The sequence below is a fragment of the Neopsephotus bourkii genome, unplaced genomic scaffold, assembly GCF_033783945.1.
Source record: "Neopsephotus bourkii isolate Nb327-2 ecotype Australia unplaced genomic scaffold, CSIRO-AGI_Nbou_v1 NB_234, whole genome shotgun sequence".
Classification (NCBI taxonomy): domain Eukaryota; kingdom Metazoa; phylum Chordata; class Aves; order Psittaciformes; family Psittacidae; genus Neopsephotus; species Neopsephotus bourkii.
In genome coordinates, this window is record NW_026900744.1 from 348676 (window position 1) to 365872 (window position 17197).

Genomic DNA, 17197 nt, shown 5'->3' on the forward strand with positions numbered 1-17197 from the left:
TTTGAGAGTTTACAAAGACAGCAAAGGCAGCTGAACACATTTTGCAAGTGCCCATGCCCTCAGTTACCATCTCAGCCTGAGCAACTAACTTGAATTGTTCTGACTTACTGGTATCATGCTTGACCCAGGCCCTTGGAGGTGAGCAGCAGGAGCTGAATGGAGTGTTCTGAGGGCAGAGCTTCAGCTCACTGCACCGTGTGGAGCTAGGAGAAGAAGCTGCATCCTTCCTGGAAAAGACTAACATTCTATTACAAACTTACTTAAAAAGAATTATATGGCTGTGTCTGAAATTGTTTGCACTTTTCCCTTAGGTGATGTATGCGTTACGAGAGCTAACTGGATCTCTGTCAGTTCTCATTGAGATGGTGGTATATTGCTGCTTCTGTAATGAGCACTTTTCCTTTACTGTGCTACACTTCATCAAGGTAGGGAAATAATCAAGATAAGCTTTTTGCTTATCCATTTTTGCTCGGCACATTCCAAGTATTTCTTCTAGGCTTTCATCATACTGTGTCTTGTGGGTTATAATGACACTGGAATCAGTACAGTTTATTGGATTGGGGGGGAGGGTGTTGGTGGATTTGAGGGGTTTTGGGTTTTTGTTGCTTAAAACAACAAATTTCTCTAAAATCTGTAAAGCTGTCTTGTAATTCTTTGTGTCATCAACATACTTTACAATCTAAGTAACTTTATACATTTTACATACAGACTCAGCTAGAAACTGCTCCACCTCATGAACTGAAAAACATATTCCAGTTACTCCATGAGATACTGGTAGGTGAAGGGGAAAGACTTGTACAGAATAGACATTGTATCAGTGCATAATGAAAAGAGGCAGGACTGCCTTGGTCATTTCAACATCCACATATCTCTTAATCCTTCCGCTTGGAGTTTCTAATACTTTTAAATTAATGTCTTGATAATTCAATGATAAATGAAACTTCACAAGTCTTTCATGATTTTTTCATATTGAGGTGGTTTAAACCATTCCATAGAATAAATACAGGGATCACACACAACTTACTTTGATCTTTTCTTTCCTAACAGGTTATTGAAGACCCATTACAAGTAGAGCGCATCAAATTTGCCTTTGAAACTGAAAATGGATTAATAGGCAAGTAAGCCAGTGGGTGAACATTCCTGTCTCCTACTGACCTTGTGGTGATGATGGTTCATACCAGCTCCTAGTTTCCAGTCCTTCTGAACTGTTGTACTTCTCAGAGAAAACAACTCGACACGTTTGAGTTAGCCACCACCACTCTTAAGAAAATCCAAAATAAGTATTAGAATATTGGATTAATGGCAAAGTGGAAAGGAATTTAACTAGGAAAAATGAATTCTCTCCAGCAGCAGCAGTCAGTGAACCCAGAGAGGAGTGGTACTTATGTACTTAAAAGAGGTCAGCAACAGAACTAACTCTTCTGAGTAAGAAGCAGGTCAGGGTGTATGCATAAGGGGTGGGGGGAAGTATCTTGGATTAACTTAACAGAGTAGCTTTATGGATCCTGTAACCTTAAAATTTAGTTTTTGGTTTCTGCATATCTCAAGAAATTACCAATCTTTTTTGTTTTGTCAGCATCCTCATTACTATAAAAAGAAACTAGTTCAGCATGGAAGGATGATAATACTACTAAATGCAGGATAGACTCATAACCTAACAAGTGGCTCCCATTTGTTGCTGCTCATACAAAGTATTGTCTCTCTATTTGATGGAGCGAATTACTGAAGTTACTAAAGCATTCAAAAGCAACAGAAAAGTCCTAGAAGTGATGAGATCGTATTTCATGTGAATCTGGAGAGAAGGCTTTTGTGTGCAAGAGAAAGGTGGGGTGGCCACATGGTGCTCAAAGTGCACCTCTGATGAAGTAGTGCAGCATGAACACCTTTTTCAGAGCTGTTTGGACGGGGAGCTGCTTCAGATTGTGGCTTTCACCTGATTTTGGATTCTGTTTCACTAAGAAGGAATATTTAGCTTTGTTCTATTTCTTTCTTATACTGCTATAGTCTTCTGTTTAATAGTTTCTATGTATGACTGACAGAATATGCAGCAATGTAAGACAATAGCTAAGTGGTTATTTTATTTCTAGGTAAATTGGTCCCACTTGGACCAGTTCTATTCTGTAACTTGGGCAATGCGTGACCATTTTTTCCTCTGCAGAGGAAAGGTGCAATTATTCAATTGGGGTTTTATGCTGAAGGCTTCAAGAACTGACATGAGTTTTGGGTGTGGAAGTTGGACTTTTACCGTGCAGCTTCCTTGCAACAGCAATGAACAGCATCCAGTCTCCCTGCACTCACAGTGAGCTGTAACCTATCCATCACATTGGCTAGTTTTACTTCCAGAAAGGAAATCAGCAAATAATAGTTTTCTGTGGTCCTCACCAGGGTATTTGTGCATAATTAGCAGTACAGCAGTGCTGTCATTTTAACTGTCTGCTGTGCTTCAGCAGTAATTAAACTGACAATTGGCAGTTCCCTAGCAATTATTTGCCCACTTTAGAGGTTTCACTACAATGTTCTTCCCTGAGTGCTACGGACAGAGCAACTTTTGCATGGCAAATCTGATTGTGACAACTCTGTGGAAACCTTTGTGCTTCTCCTCACTTAATTCAGCTAAAGATGTGGGAATTCATGGTATAGAAAACTTCCTGGAAGGAATGGCCTGGGGTTTTGCTGGAGTCTCCATAGAAGAGTTTCATGGCTTTTGAATGCTGCTATCCTTGTTTGTGTGAGCAAGCTGTAAACATTCTTCTAGCTATGCAAATTCTGATCCAGGTGGAAGCTGGTGATCTGGTCCATTTATGTGGGTTTCAGGCAGTATTTTTTTCCCTTCAGATAGATGTAACCATAGTGATTATCTAATACAGAATGGATTATAGGGAAAGAACTGCATTAGGAGAGAACTGTTTAAAATTCAGGTACTGCATTTGAAAGAATTACTGCATTTTCACTTTGATCTATTTTTAATCCAATAGAGTTGTGGAAGTACTCAAAACTGGCAGCAATACAGCAGTGCTTAACACAGATACTCGTGCTAACATCTGTAAAGTAACTTCTGCCACCCAAGTTAAAATTCTGGCTTCATCCTTGTTATGTTTTCAGCCTGGCTGGTACACAGGAATCTGAATCTGTGTGTTTCTTCTCTCCCCACAGCCTTGATGCACCACAGCAACCACATAGACAGCAGCCGTTGTTACCAGTGTGTTAAGTTCCTTGTTACTTTGGCTCAGAAGTGAGTAATATGAGGTTTGGAATTTAACCTCATCCCCACCTTAGCCCCCTCTGTGACTATTTCGGCTGCTACTCTTTCTGCTTTTTATCAGCTTTATCTTGTGTTACTGTGATATAAGTGGTGCTCAAAGGTCTTGATAGTACATGTGCCAGTATGAAGTGGAATCTGTACTGATTAGCACCTGAGATGGATTTCTCTGTAACAGCTGATAATTGCTGTTCATAAAGGCAAAGGTCAGCTACATTCTGTAGAGTAGGAGCCTAGCATTAAGGCCAAGATAAATGTAACTGTCCCATACTTTAAAACATCAGGATTCCTAAATTCTCTGTTTAGAACTTGGCTTATGCCCCAGTAATGCACAGTTCTGAAATATGTGAGTCTTTGTAGCATACTACTTAGTGTAAGCTTTACTGGGCATTATTGCTCTTGCTAACTCAGTGTAACAGGGCTGTGCAGTTCAAGACAGAATTTGCAGTGACAGTAGTGCATCCAGAGGGCAGCAGCACAAAGACAAAGAAGTCTTTGCATTTCTTTTTAGGTTTGCCAGAATGCCTTGTTCATGACTAATGAATACCATTTCCATTTCCAAGGTGCCCTACAGCGAAAGATTACTTCAAGGAGAATTCCCACCATTGGAGTTGGGCTGTGCAGTGGCTACAGAAGAAGGTAATTTGGCTGGAACTTTACAGAGAAACTGTCACTTGTTTGCAATGAGGATTAGGAAATCTCCATCCTCTATATGATTCTGAGATGACTCTAAAGACAAAGTACAAGCCCCTTCGTTATTTACAGGGACAGTTTGGATGCAATTAAATCTGATGGCGTGTAAGAACATCAGTAAGCCCCCGTGTGTTTCAGGCATAAACGCATATACAGTGAATAAAACCGAGTGTAAATGGTTGTAATGATTACTCCTTACCATGTGGGAAGCTTTCAGTGCCACTGTATTCATGCTGGAAGGTTTCACTTCAAAAAGCAGCTTTCCTTTGCCTGTGTGTTGATGCAAGAGAATGCGTAAATGAGTGGATTCCTTACGGAATCATCGCAGCTTGGCACAAAACAGCTGTTGACACATACAGCTTTTTCCTCCCACACATTTAGTTTTTGTTCTTGGCCAACACATCTCTCATACGTACACAAGGACCCTTTGGAAACATAAAGCTCTGATGTGTCTGCAGTCAAGCAGGGCCATGCTTGGTCTCGCAGCACTGTATGTACAACACGATAACATCCTAGCTCCAGGCTGATTTCTGTCCTGACAGCTGCCAGCAGGCAGATGTTGGATACATGAACACCTACTGTACTGAACACGGGAAGCAGAATTAGTGGGATGCTTGCAGTGCAGCTGGCACAACCTGTTGCCACTCTTGAAACACAGTGCACTGACAGGGCTGGATAGTCCTGCTGTACCCATTTTTACTTCGTACTGGCTAATATAAACCCTGAATCCACCAGTTCTCAGCTGACACCCATTAACCTGCACACAAGTACAGTCACCAGATAAAGGGAGTTGGTTGCTAGTTTTCAGCTGAGGGGCAATAGTCTCTCTGACCATTCTGGCATGCATTAAAAGTGCATGCTTGTTCTTGCCCCAGATCTCCATCTCATTGCCAATGGATTCAGAAAGCTTGCTGCAGACTTGTTAGTTCTCCTACCATCACAAGTGGCTGAGGCTTTACACACGTAGAACTCATATAGCAATTTTGTGGTTTTCTTGCCTTTTTATGCAGATGTCTGAACATTATTGGGCTCCACAGAGTAACGTATCCAATGAAACATCAACGGCAAAAACCTTCCAGCGCACTATTTCAGCACAGGTATGTGTCACTCTGAGGAGATGATGTTAAACTTGGTTTATTTCCTTTTTTGCTTTTTAGTCAGCATCTTTGGTTTTGGCAACTTTAGCGTATTCCAGTGCACTTAAGACCGTTCTTCCTTTAGAAGGCCAGACCTTGGGCTTATTCCTGGAAAAGCTGACTGCTGAATGATGTTAGTCAATACCTCCCAATTACCTGTGGTGACTCGGCCATCTCATACAGCAGCTGTATTGTTTCAGAATCAACTTTAAGAACAAAATATATTATGAAATGAAGGTGTGACCATGGCTCATTACACTCTTTTGGACTTCTTCCAACCCAGGACACCCTGGCCTATGCCACAGCCTTGCTAAACGAGAAAGATCAGTCTGGAAGCAGTAATGGGTCAGAAAGTAGTCCAGCCAATGAGAACGGGGAGAGGCATCTGCAGCAGGTAACAACCAAATGAGGGCATGTTTGTCTTCTGTTGCATTGCTTTGTTAGACAGCTTGATCCTGGGGTTTGGGTCAGAAGCATCACTGAATGTAGACACAGTAACAATGTACCTAGCAAAAGTAACGTGCCATATCTTTCTCTCCCCATCCCTTGTGTGTATTGAAAGGGCTCAGAGTCTCCTATGATGATTGGTGAGCCTAAAAGTGACCTTGACGATGTTGACCCATAGAGGATACCTATGAACACAAGAACAGCTCCACTCAAAACATTTAATGCCTGGTACCTACTGAAACTGGAGTCCCGTTGCTTATGCCATTAGAACAGTCTGGAAGAGATGTGGCTTTGTAGGATCGGAGGCAATGCTGGAGGAGGTGGTTTCCCTGAAAGCTAAAAGCATTCTTTAGCCACGAAGGCTTCAGATCAATAAATGCTCTAGAAAGCTGCATCTTCGCCTGCAGTAGCTTTATGACAGTCCAGACACCGAAAACAGTTTGTCAAGAAGATTTTCTCAAATACACAAACGCTAGTGGTTGAATTTTTATGTGAACATTAAATGAGTGAATGTAAAACTGTTGCTTTTCTGTGATGCTGCAAAACAAAACCCTTCTTTTGGTTTTTATACAGGAAAACAAGAAAAAGAACAAAAACAAACAGCTTGCCCTTACGTATGGAGGGCAGATTTTTAATCTTTCTGATGATATTGAATAGGAATATTCCAATTTCTGTAAAGATGTGTGATGACTTACATTTCATTGTAAAATATTAGTTGAAGAATGGGTTTACATAAGGACTTCTCTATTTAATATGTCTCCCTGCTAATCTGTAAAGCTCGTGATGAGAAGGCTCAGCAAGATTGCTCTGTAAAGAGAGCGATCGGAACAGAATGGCTTGGTCAAGGAGCTCTGGAATGGGTCATGTTTTCTGGTACCCTTCCAAAACCATATGGGAAGGGCCATAAAAGCAAAGCTTTGTGCTGTAGCTATACAAGTGTTTATTATTAAAGGTCAATTTAAAGAAGAAAAAAGTTAATGAGTACTTCAAAAGAAGAAAAAGCACTTTAAGATGGAATTCTGTTACAGTTTTGCTCATTACATTTTTTTACCCTATGGAGACATATTGAATAAAACACAGTCTGGGTCATGGATCTGCAATCACTTGCTTGTGCTTTGAAGTTACTGAGAAAGTTGGTATTGGTTGTATATGATGAATAATTCCTTGAGTGAGTTGGAGACACTGTCATGCAGGTTTTATAGCAATTTTAACACGGGGAAAGAATGATTTGGCTTTCTTTGTACATTTTTCACTTGACCAGGCAACGTTTAAAATACCACAGCTCTTTTCGTTTGCTCAGAAACAACTGGAAACCAGTTGGGATGATTTGAGCGCAGTTTTGTTTTCCATGTCAAGTGCAGTTCAGTGATTTCTGGCTCTGGATATAAGCTTCTTTTTGTGCCATATAGCTCTTCATCTGTTGTACATTTTGCGTTTGTCGCCTTTTCTGCACTGCTTTTTGCCTTTATTTATGGATTCTGCCTTACTTTAAAAGAAAAATCCTAGGAACAAACATGCACAGAAATGGGGGACATCTTAAGGAGTGCCTGGGTACCTCCAGAAGAGAGAAATTTGCCAAGTTAAAGGCACAACCAGCCAAAAAGTGCCTTTTTCTTTTCCTTTTTACATACCGCTGCTGAAACCAGCAGCAGCAGCAGACAGCTTTTCACTCCTGTGCACTAATATTGAAGTTAACCAGTCATTTCACTGTTGGAAGTAACCATTGGATCTGATTCCAGCTGTACAGCTTTATAACTTATTGCGGGTCAAGGGAACCGTTGTCATCAACTGCACGTGCAAAAGAAGGAAGGGTGGCATTGTAGTGAACCTCTCACTTTCTTTTTCCAAACCATGTCTTCACAGACACGTGGCAGAGTTAGTGTTTTATAAATGTTTCTGATCGTGTGCTGGGACATTTTAAATGTGATGTTTTCAGTTAATTTTGGGTAACTCATTTTTCAACAGATAACCCCTTCTTCCTTCCCTCCCTACCCCTAATACTGTGTTAATGGGTCATCACGAGAAGTGAGGACGCAGCGGTGATGGAAGAAGCTGGTCACGTTCCTAAGGGTTGGCACCACTTGGCACTTCAGGTTCCTGTTATTTCCTATGGAAACAACGTCCTTGATTCACCACGGGCCCCAGGGAAGCATTGCTAAGAGAATTGCATCGGGATGGCTCATCACCACTGTATACTTGAAACCAATACAAACTTTTTCATGGTTCTGCTCACGCTTGTACAAAGTCAATGGTTATAATTTGCAATAAGATGATACCTGGTCCATTATTTTTGTTTCCAGCTGCTGTCATTTGAACCTGCTGAAGATTATTTTTTGGAAAATAGAGTTCAACAAAACTAGTTTTTGTGTAAATTGTGATGCATTTCTATGTTGTAATTTTTACTGCCAATCTTTTTGGATGAAAATGTTTTTATACAGCTTACACAATGTTCAGTGAAGAGCAGCCACAGCCTGCCTGTGAGCGTTTGGGAGATACTGTCCAAGTCATACATACAGACATTTGGCACTGGAAAAAATAGGCAGTCTTGATGAACAGTCTTGGGATTCCTGGTCAATGGAATAAAGTTATTCCTTTCACAGAAAACTAGTGTAATCTTTAGACTGCGCACACACTGCTACCCTGTTGTCTTGGTGATCCTCTTATCTTGAAACCTCTTAAGCCAGTCCTGCAGGTGATAAGCTCTGAGAGGTTGCTGTGATTCCCATTTTGGTTCCTGTCCAGAGTAAATCAAAGCAGCGGAGTGGCCCCTGGAGCCATATATCCTTATGCCATAGCATGTTCAAGTGCCCTGTCAGATTTGTATCTGTGTGCAGTTTCTTCTCCTGACCTTCTGAGCAGTGATTTACCCACACTTGCTGTCATGGGTTAGACTTTTACGTGTCAGATACTAAGATCTGCAGGTGAGCTGGGCTTGAATTAATGCTGCCTCTTGGTGTGAGGTGCAGAACGCTGGACACGCAGCAGTGCTACGGTGTCCTGCTCACCTATGCTGCCTTCGTAAGCAGAACTAGCTCAGACAGGGCTGACATCAAGGCTCTGCCTTTGTCTTCAACCCTAAGGACAAAGACTTCTCTGTTTCAAGCACAACCCAGCCTGTGCTCTCCAGTCATGGGAGCATGGACTGGGTATTGCAGACTGTGCTGACAGGCCTATCTGCAGCATCCCTGGGCTTAGAGCTGCCTTCTGACTGGAGAGGCTTTCCTGCCTACCCACATACACGATACTAAGCAAGGGCTGATCTAATAGTGTTCTCTTCCATCAGGCTTATGCATGCTTGAGCTAAGCTGCAAAAGCTCTGCCTGCCTTATTGTATGTGGAATGTGCTCACGGCCTGTGCTGGGAGCAGGCAGCAGCATCCTCCCCTCTCGCAGGGACGTCAGCAGAGGTGAAATAACCTGATGTGTGTGTTTTGAGAGGTTTAGGCATTAGTCTGCTGATAAATTACCAGCTGTGTCAGTGCTCCTCAGGAGCTCCTGTAACATCCCTTATTATTTTCCACTTCTTTGTGCAGAACTCAGATTATAGCTGATGAAATTATGGGCTGTAATTATATGCATGTTATATAATTACATGATTAGATTAGGGCTGGGCTCTTGCCACCGTGAGGTAACAAGTTAGAAATCACTGCAGCCTTTCAAAGAGCGGTGCTTCCTACTGGGTCTCTGTCTCCTCCTGCCAGATGAAGCTGGAGGAATGGTCTGTAAGGGTGGTTTTGATAGGGGAAAAATGCCCACCCCCGAATAGCCATAGTTTGACAGGCTAACCTGGTGCTTTAGTTCTACATCTCTCCTTAGGTAACACCACACTGATTATATATGGCAGTACCAGGAGGCTGCTAGTCACTGAAAACAAAGTGAGCCCAGCTTCTGCTGCTTCTGAGCTTGTCTCTGCTGCTGTGCATCTCTCAGAGCTTCCATGCGTTATCTTCTCCATGGGGCTTTGATGCTTGTCGAGTGAAGCCCAGTGTTAAGCATCAGCAACAAGAAGCACAAGGGCACGTTCCCAAAGCTGGGTCATGGTTTGTTTCCATAACTGGAAGCTCTTCCCACTGTTCTCTTCTTGCATGTGCATGGGCTCTGCGCCAGTCCTAGAGCCAACAGGAGGTTGCCCATGCTGTCTGCACTGACCTCTAAGGGGGCCATCGGTCACCCAGGGGCACTTTATACCCCAGGCAGGGATGAGGGCTCATTTGGGGGAGCAGCATCCCTGCCTGGTGGTGGGGGTCATCTCCCCCTTGCGCACTGCTTCCCCACGGGGTGTACATGAAGCCACACAAGGGATCGGATCTCCTGAGCACTGGTCTGTGAGGTTTATTTTAAAAAGACGTTTATAAAATGTTTATTTATAAAATTCCAAATAAATATTGAAGGTAAAAACCGCGCTACAACGGGAGCTTTTTGTTCTTGCTTGTCTGTTAGAGGAATTACAGCCACTCCTGGGTGTCTCGGGAAGACCTGACAGGGAAACTGTCGAAGCAAAGCAGAGCACCAACAGATCATTGCCTTAAGAACCAAAAAACCCCACTACCAAAGCAGTAGCTGACTGTAGCAATGCAGGTTAAGATCTAACCAAACAAGCAGACTGGTTAAACTAGAGCCCTTACACTTGACTAAAAAGCAATCCATTCTCCTGGGTAGATGGGTGAGCAAGTACAAAACTGTCCCAAAATAGCTAAGCTATGATTGTGGAGGGGCAAAGTGGCATCGACTGACGTGTAGTGAGCAACTAAGGAGGAAAGAAAGGAGCAATCCTCACCAGGGGACTGTTGTTTTAAAGCTAGAGGGGTTTGTCATGCTGGGTGATAACGCAAACAGCTTTGAGATGGCTCATACAGTTGGGGTGTTCATAGAGCTGGGAAGGATGCTGGGATCGCTCCTGGGATGCAGCAAGGGGCTGCTCGGAGACCTCTTACAAAGCCACCCTGGGCCTCAGCCCTGCTATGCAAGAGGGTGATGAGCTCGTACCCCACCATCACAGCAGCCCAAGCACGGAGGTTGCCAGCAGCTCAGCCCTGGGGAGGCTCTGAGCTGGGTGCTGATGGTCCAGCCCTGCCCTGCTTGGGCACACGTGTCTCCAGCTCAGCCCGTCCCTACTGCCGGCTGCGGCAGCAAATGGCAATGACCACAGCGGTGCTGCTGCCAGGGATGCTGGCTGCCACGCAGGCATCATCCACGGCGTAGGCCCCCATGGTGCCCGGGCTCTGGGAATGGGCATTGCAGCCCGTCAGCGTCCAGCCGGCATCACAGGACACAGTCACCTAATGGGGGAGAAGAGGTCATCTCCATTAACAGCAAAGGGGCACAGTCTGCCCATCCCTCGTGGTCCTCAGGGTGATGTAGTCAGTGTCACACGGAGCAATCCCACCTGGGGTGGTCCCAGTACAGGTCAGCAACTGGGGACACTGGTTGGGGTGGCTGCAGTAAGATGCTAAAACCAACCCCCATTAGGGCAGCAGAAGGACAAGCACAGATGGGGACACCATTAGAAAGGAGAATGCACCATCCTTAACAGGGGAGATACAGGTTACATATAAGGAAGTTCTTCCCTATGAGGGTGCTGAGGCACTGGCACAGGGTGCCCAGAGAAGCTGTGGCTGCCCCATCCCTGGCAGTGTTCAAGGCCAGGTTGGACACAGGGGCTTGGAGCAAGCTGCTCGAGTGGAAGGTGTCCCTGCCTGTGGCAGGGGTTGGAGCTGGGTGAGCTTTAAGGTCCCTTCCAACCCAAACCATTCCAAGGTTCCATGATTCTATCCCTACCTTCTCCACAGCATCCAGGGATGTGTGCTCCTTCACCCGGCACTCAAGGCTGGCAGCAGGGCAGCACAAGGCATGTGCCATCACCTCCATCCTGCTGGTGCAGTGACTGGGCTCCCTCTCCAGCCCTGCAACGGGTCTGCCACTGTCACCCAGTGCTGCGATGGGCGAGTGGAAGCTGCACCCTGTGAGAGGAGAGGGGCTGTCGGCACGGGGTGGCTGTGCCAGCATCCCAGTGCTGCATCACTGAAGGATGCTCCCACTGACCCCTGAGCCTTCCACACCTCCATGCATGCAGCACGCATCCCCCTTCCCCGTCATCCCAGCACTCAGACCCACCCAGGTCCCAAGGCTCTTCAGGAGCCAGCAGGCTGTAGGCTTGAGGGTCTGTAACCCACAGTGTTACCGGTCAGCACGTGGTCCCTCGGGGAGCAGCCGGCCCCTTCAGCCACCGTGGAGCTGGCGTTGATTTGGCACTTGTCCCTAGGCCATGTGCAGCACCGGGCGATGGCATAGACACCCTGGCCCCGGAAAGCATTGTGTGCCACGCACTGCTTCTGCCCGTCCTTCTCCTACGGCAGGGGCAGCACAGCATCACCGGGGTGCTCATGGGTTGGAGGACACCCCCCTGAGGCCAGCAGGCACCCCAGGGCCATGCCGAGCCCTCACCTCCATGTGCTCGCCCAGCCTCCTGCCGCTGCGGGAGAAGCTGGAGCAGCTGAGCATCTCCTCGGTGCCGGTGCAGCGAGCCACGGCCGTGGCGTGCCGGGTGAGCCCCGAGCGTGCCGACCACACCGAGCGGCAGAACAGCTGCTCCTCTGCAATGGGAACATGGGGCCAGTGCACACAGCACTCAGCCAGGTCTACCCCTGCCCTCTGCATGCGGCTGCGCTTGGGCTCGGCCATCCCAAGCACAGTTCAGTGAGGAATGTGCCTTGCCATAGAATCACGGAATGGTTTGGGTTGGAAAGGACCTTAAGGGCATCCAGTTCCAGCCCCCCACCATGCGCAGGGACACCTTGCATTAAACCATATTGCCCTGCTTTCACCCAGGTGCTGCTTTTCCTGCCGAGCACCCAGCAGGCAGTGAGGTCTTTACCTGCACCCAGGCGGGTGGGCAGCCCAGCCACGCTGTTGGGTGTCTGGAGCTGCTGCTCCTCAGGGAACCAGGCCACATCCATGATGTTCTTGGTGGCGAAGTGCAGGAGGCGCTGCCGGAGCTCGGCGAGGCTCAGCTGGGGCTCGGCGCTGAGCAGCATGGCTGCGATGCCTGCAGAGAGCAGGGGGTCACAGTGAGCACAAGGGGCCACAATACCCCTGAGCAGCATGGCTGCGATGCCTGCAGAGAGCAGGGGGTCACAGTGAGCACAAGGGGCCACAATACCCCTGAGCAGCATGGCTGCGATGCCTGCAGAGAGCAGGGGGTCACAGTGAGCACAAGGGGCCACAATACCCCTGAGCAGCATGGCTGCGATGCCTGCAGAGAGCAGGGGGTCACAGTGAGCACAAGGGGCCACAATACCCCTGAGCAGCATGGCTGCGATGCCTGCAGAGAGCAGGGGGTCACAGTGAGCACAAGGGGCCACAATACCCCTGAGCAGCATGGCAGCGATGCCTGCAGAGAGCAGGGGGTCACAGTGAGCACAAGGGGCCACAATACCCCTGAGCAGCATGGCAGCGATGCCTGCAGAGAGCAGGGGGTCACAGTGAGCACAAGGGGCCACAATACCCCTGAGCAGCACAACTCAAAAGGGACGGGAGAAGGAATCACTGCAACCCATTCCCCACACTCATGGGATGTGGGAGCTCTGTGCAGGCCGTAGCACCCATCCTGCCAAACCCAAGGCACTATAACACTCAAAGGCATCCCCAGCACAGGCAGGGGCATGCACCCAGGACCAGCATAGTGGAGGGCCAGCCCTGCTACCAGCCCAGCTCACCCGCCACGTGTGCAGCCGCCTGTGACGTCCCGCTCTGCGCCGTGAAGCACGTGCTGCAGTCGCTGGAGGCACCGATGATGTCGTCCCCCGGTGCAAACAGGTCCACGCAGCGGCCAAAGTTGGTGCCCAGGGTGCCGATGGAGGCGGGTTGGTCCTCGCTGTTGGTGGCACCGACCGTGATGACCTGCCAGGGCGGTGACAGAGGGAGATGGGGACAGGATGGGGTTGAAGCAAGATGCTCCAGTGGAAGGTGTCCCTGCCTATGGCAGGCGGTTGGAGCTGGATGAGCTTTAAGGTCCCTTCCAACCCCAGCCAACTTGGACAAGCCCAGGGACCCCCACAGCCCATACCTCTGGCTCGGATGCTGGTGAGTACAGGCAGGCATCATCCTTGTAGTTACCGGCAGCCGCAATCAGCACCACCCCGACCCGCGCCATCCGCCGGCAGCCGGCATTGAGCACTCGGCTGTAGGCACCGGCAAAGGGCAGCACCACCACCAGCGGTGCATAGGGCCGAGCCTCCATCGCCGCCTTGATGAACTCCAGGCCTGGGAGGGACAAGAGGAGGGATGGGAACCATCACAGGACGGGGATGAGGCGGGGGGAGCGCGCCCGTGACTCACCGGTGAGGGTCCCGCTGACCGTGCCCTTCCCCTGGCAGTTCAGCACACGGAGGCTGCGGATGTTGGCACCCGTGGCCACGCCGGCGTCGCGCCCGCCCAGCACCCCGGCCATGTGTGTCCCGTGGCTGTCACACTTGCCGGCCTGGGGCAGGCAACAGGGCTTTAACCCCTCTGCTCATTGCACCAAAGCAGGTTTGCAACCCCAGAGCATCCTCCCCAGCCCCATCCCATCCCTTGCGCTTTGCACCAGCTAAGAGAATAAATCCTTATGGACAGGGATGCAGGGAGCCTTCCCCAGGGCTGGCTCCTTAATGCAAGCAGTGATAACACCATGCATCCACTGCAGGGCACAAGCCCTGGCCCCCAGTGTGGAGTGCACCTCAGTTCCCTCTTGCAAAGACACCCTGACATGCACCCGTGCACCCCAAAACTGCTTTCCCCAGGCTCAACCACGGCTCCAAACTGAGGTCCCAACGTCCCCCAGGACCACAGCTCCCGCTCCTGCATGTCCTGCCTGGCATTTTGCCACAAGCCAAGTGTCTCTCTTGTCCTGGGAACCCCACAAGCCCGAGCAGGGTTTAGTGGGTACAGGGCTCTTCCCGGGCTGCAGCACCTCGGTGCTCACCTGCCTATGGAAGCGGGTGCCATCCTCCTCGGGAACGTTCTCAAAGTCAGTCACCAGCACCCTGCCCTCGATCTCCCGGTGGCTGCTCTGCACACTGGTGTCCAGCAGGTAAACCTCCACCAGGTCACCTTTATCTATCAGGGACACAGCCCAGGGTGGGGAGAGGAAGGAACCCACCACCACGGTCAGCCCAGACCGCTTGGGATGCTCCCATATCCCCGTGGGTCTCCTCCCCATGCCCCAGCGCTTACTGGGAGGGCTGTAGGCACTCGAGCCGGGCTGCGGGGGCACGATCCTGCCCAGGTTCCAGGGGATGCTCTGTGCAAAGACGTACGCATCCTCCTCGACGTACTCCACATGCGGCAGCTTCAGCGCCTGCCGGAGGAGACCCAGCGCCCGGCTTGGTGACCACACTCCTATACCCCCCTACGCTGGAGCTTCCTTCCACCCGCCCCACGCACCGTGTCCAGCACATCGCTGCTCATCTTCACCAGGAAGGCGGGCAGGAGGTGGAAGATGTGCAGCACCTCGCTCAGGTACCCTCGCCGAGCCGCCCGCGCCTGCAGCCTCCTCGCCGTGCCCCTCACCTCGGTCTCACCGCTGCCGGCCCGCAGCACCACCACGTACCGCCCGGGGAGCCGCCACGCCGCCTGCGGGGACACAGCGCTTCGGTCCGGGCTCACACACTCACAGGCGCACCCGCTTCCCACCATCACCACCATCACCGCCTCCCCTCCTTTCCGCCGCTCTCTGTCGCTTCACCTTCGCGGCGCGGTGGAAAGCGGCGGCTCCCGGCGGGGCGGCCCCGACGGCCGCTGCCTCCTCCTCGGCCTCCCCCAGCGCCCGCACCAGCTCCTCCGCCAGCTCCGCCGCCCCCCGCACCAGCAGCAGCGCCAGCAGCAGCGCCAGCGCCCGCGGGGCCATGCCCGCAGCCCGCCCCGACGCCCGCAGAGCCGCGGAGCTGCGCGGTCCCAGCGCGGCTCGGCTCCACTCGGCTCGGTTCGGCTCGGCTCGGCTCGGCTCGGCTCGGCTCGGATCGGATCGGCTCGGTTCGGCTCGGCTCGGCTCGGTTCGGCTCGGTTCGGCTCGGCTCGGCTCGGCTCGGCTCGGCTCGGATCGGATCGGCTCGGTTCGGCTCGGCTCGGCTCGGTTCGGCTCGGTTCGGCTCGGCTCGGCTCGGCTCGACGCGGCTCAGCGGGGCGGGGATCACGCCACCGCCGCCGGCCCCATCGGCCCACCCGGGCGGGTTAACCATTAACGGGAAGGGGAACGGGGGGGGGGGTCTTTACCCGGGGGTGAGGGGTCCCGAAGGGAGCTCAGCGCAGGCACCCAGGGACTATTCTCAGAAGGCTTTCATGTGCCTCTCGCTGGGTGACTTCAGAGGTACATTTCCATGGAAGCCTCTAATCCCGTTTGGGCATTTCTTACACCCCCGTCACGCAGAGCAAGCACTGGGGGTGAGGCTGGTGCTTTCCCATGGCTCTTCACCGCTGCTTTCCAGCTCTCCCCTCCCGCAGTGCCGGGCTCCCGTGGGGCCCCGCTATCCCGGGTGACCTTCAGCAAAGCCCTTCCCCTTCCCTGCTTTCGAGGGAAATGGGGATTTAGTGGGGTTTATTAGCTGTTTATAAGCTCCTCGGAGGTTATGTGTTTTATATGGGTGTATATGTGTTATATGGATGTATATGTGTTATATGGATGTATGTGTTTTATATGGATGCATATAAATGTAAATGTTTTATATGAATGTATTTGCTTTACATGGATGTATATGTTTTACAATGATGTGCATGGTTTATATGGATTTATACGTTTTATATGGATGTGCATGGCTTTAAACTGATGATGGAGGACAGATTTAGGTTAGATCTTAGGCAGAAGCCTTTCCCTGTGAGGGTGCTGAGGCGCTGGCACAGGGTGCCCAGAGAAGCTGTGGCTGCCCCATCCCTGGCAGTGTTCAAGGCCAGGTTGGACACAGGGGCTTGGAGCAAGCTGCTCTAGTGGAAGGGGTCCCTGCCCATGGCAAGGGTTGGAACTGGGTGAGCTTTAAGGTCCCTTCCAGCACAAACCATTCAATGATTGTATGACACTGTCAGGGCAGCTGCACACTGGGGAGCCCCGTTTTGAACGGGACAGTCCCCTGCTCCCTCCAGAGTTGCTCCCTTTCTTTTTGCACAGGGAACAAGCCATTTCCAAGGGATGGATGGAGAGAGCCCAGAAGGTGGATGAAGGTGGCAAAGCCCCCCCCCCTAGCCCTGCACATATCCTCACATGCTGAGCATCCTGGGGAGGTCTTGGCATGAATACCCAGCCCCAGTGCCTGTGCAGGGGGTGTGAGGGATGTCCAAGCCCCGCAGCCCTCTGGAAGGAGGGGATAGCTGTAGAAATACTATATTTTTAATGAAAATATATTCAGAAACAGCCCCAGACTTGCCCCCTGTAGAGAAGAGATGTGATTGATTGCCATCCTGGCACACAGGGTCGCTACTCGAGGCAGCTCCTGCTGCTGCAGACAGCAGCGGTACCCTCCGGCTGTGCCTGTGTCCTGTTGAAGAGGGAGGAAGAAGAGCGCAGAAAAGGCAATAGAGGAGATCCCAACAAGGGCAAAAAGGCCCCTAAATCCCTCCAACACGGGGGGGGGCTTGGAGGGGTCCTTCACAGAGGGCAGGGTGATGCTGGGATGGGAAGCCCCCGAGGCAAAATG

General features: G+C 50.3%; 2 protein-coding genes across 5 annotated transcripts in view; one reads left to right on the forward strand and one right to left on the reverse strand.

Annotated features, from left to right (window-relative positions):
* Nucleotides 1–8139, forward strand: part of USP24 (ubiquitin specific peptidase 24) — a 67866-nt gene extending 59727 nt beyond the window's left edge. For both annotated transcript variants that reach the window (XM_061344743.1, XM_061344744.1), the window contains 8 exons: nucleotides 312–425; nucleotides 709–774; nucleotides 1048–1114; nucleotides 3154–3232; nucleotides 3823–3898; nucleotides 4963–5049; nucleotides 5372–5482; nucleotides 5651–8139. In XM_061344743.1, coding sequence (XP_061200727.1) covers nucleotides 312–425; nucleotides 709–774; nucleotides 1048–1114; nucleotides 3154–3232; nucleotides 3823–3898; nucleotides 4963–5049; nucleotides 5372–5482; nucleotides 5651–5713 — 663 coding nt within the window. In that variant the 3' untranslated portion in view covers nucleotides 5714–8139. The remainder of the gene's footprint in view (nucleotides 1–311; nucleotides 426–708; nucleotides 775–1047; nucleotides 1115–3153; nucleotides 3233–3822; nucleotides 3899–4962; nucleotides 5050–5371; nucleotides 5483–5650) is intronic.
* Nucleotides 8140–9431: 1292 nt separating this feature from the next.
* Nucleotides 9432–15989, reverse strand: PCSK9 (proprotein convertase subtilisin/kexin type 9). Of its 3 annotated transcripts, XR_009724121.1 has the most exons (13): nucleotides 15259–15445; nucleotides 14958–15146; nucleotides 14748–14871; nucleotides 14497–14630; nucleotides 13872–14013; nucleotides 13600–13796; nucleotides 13250–13433; nucleotides 12409–12579; nucleotides 11979–12127; nucleotides 11716–11881; nucleotides 11313–11494; nucleotides 10521–10813; nucleotides 9432–9443 (listed from the first exon to the last, which is right to left on the reverse strand). XR_009724121.1 is itself a non-coding variant. In XM_061344742.1 (12 exons), exons 2-12 carry the CDS (start codon nucleotides 14979–14981, stop codon nucleotides 10646–10648), a joined length of 1641 nt encoding a protein of 546 aa, XP_061200726.1. In that variant the 5' UTR covers nucleotides 14982–15146; nucleotides 15873–15989; the 3' UTR covers nucleotides 9846–10645. The 3 variants fall into 3 exon arrangements, 2 of the variants coding, with proteins under 2 accessions (XP_061200726.1, XP_061200725.1); XM_061344742.1 differs by lacking the exons at nucleotides 9432–9443; nucleotides 15259–15445 and adding an exon at nucleotides 15873–15989 and having other exon boundaries at nucleotides 9846–10813; XM_061344741.1 differs by lacking the exon at nucleotides 9432–9443 and having other exon boundaries at nucleotides 9846–10813.
* Nucleotides 15990–17197: the final 1208 nt, after the last annotated feature.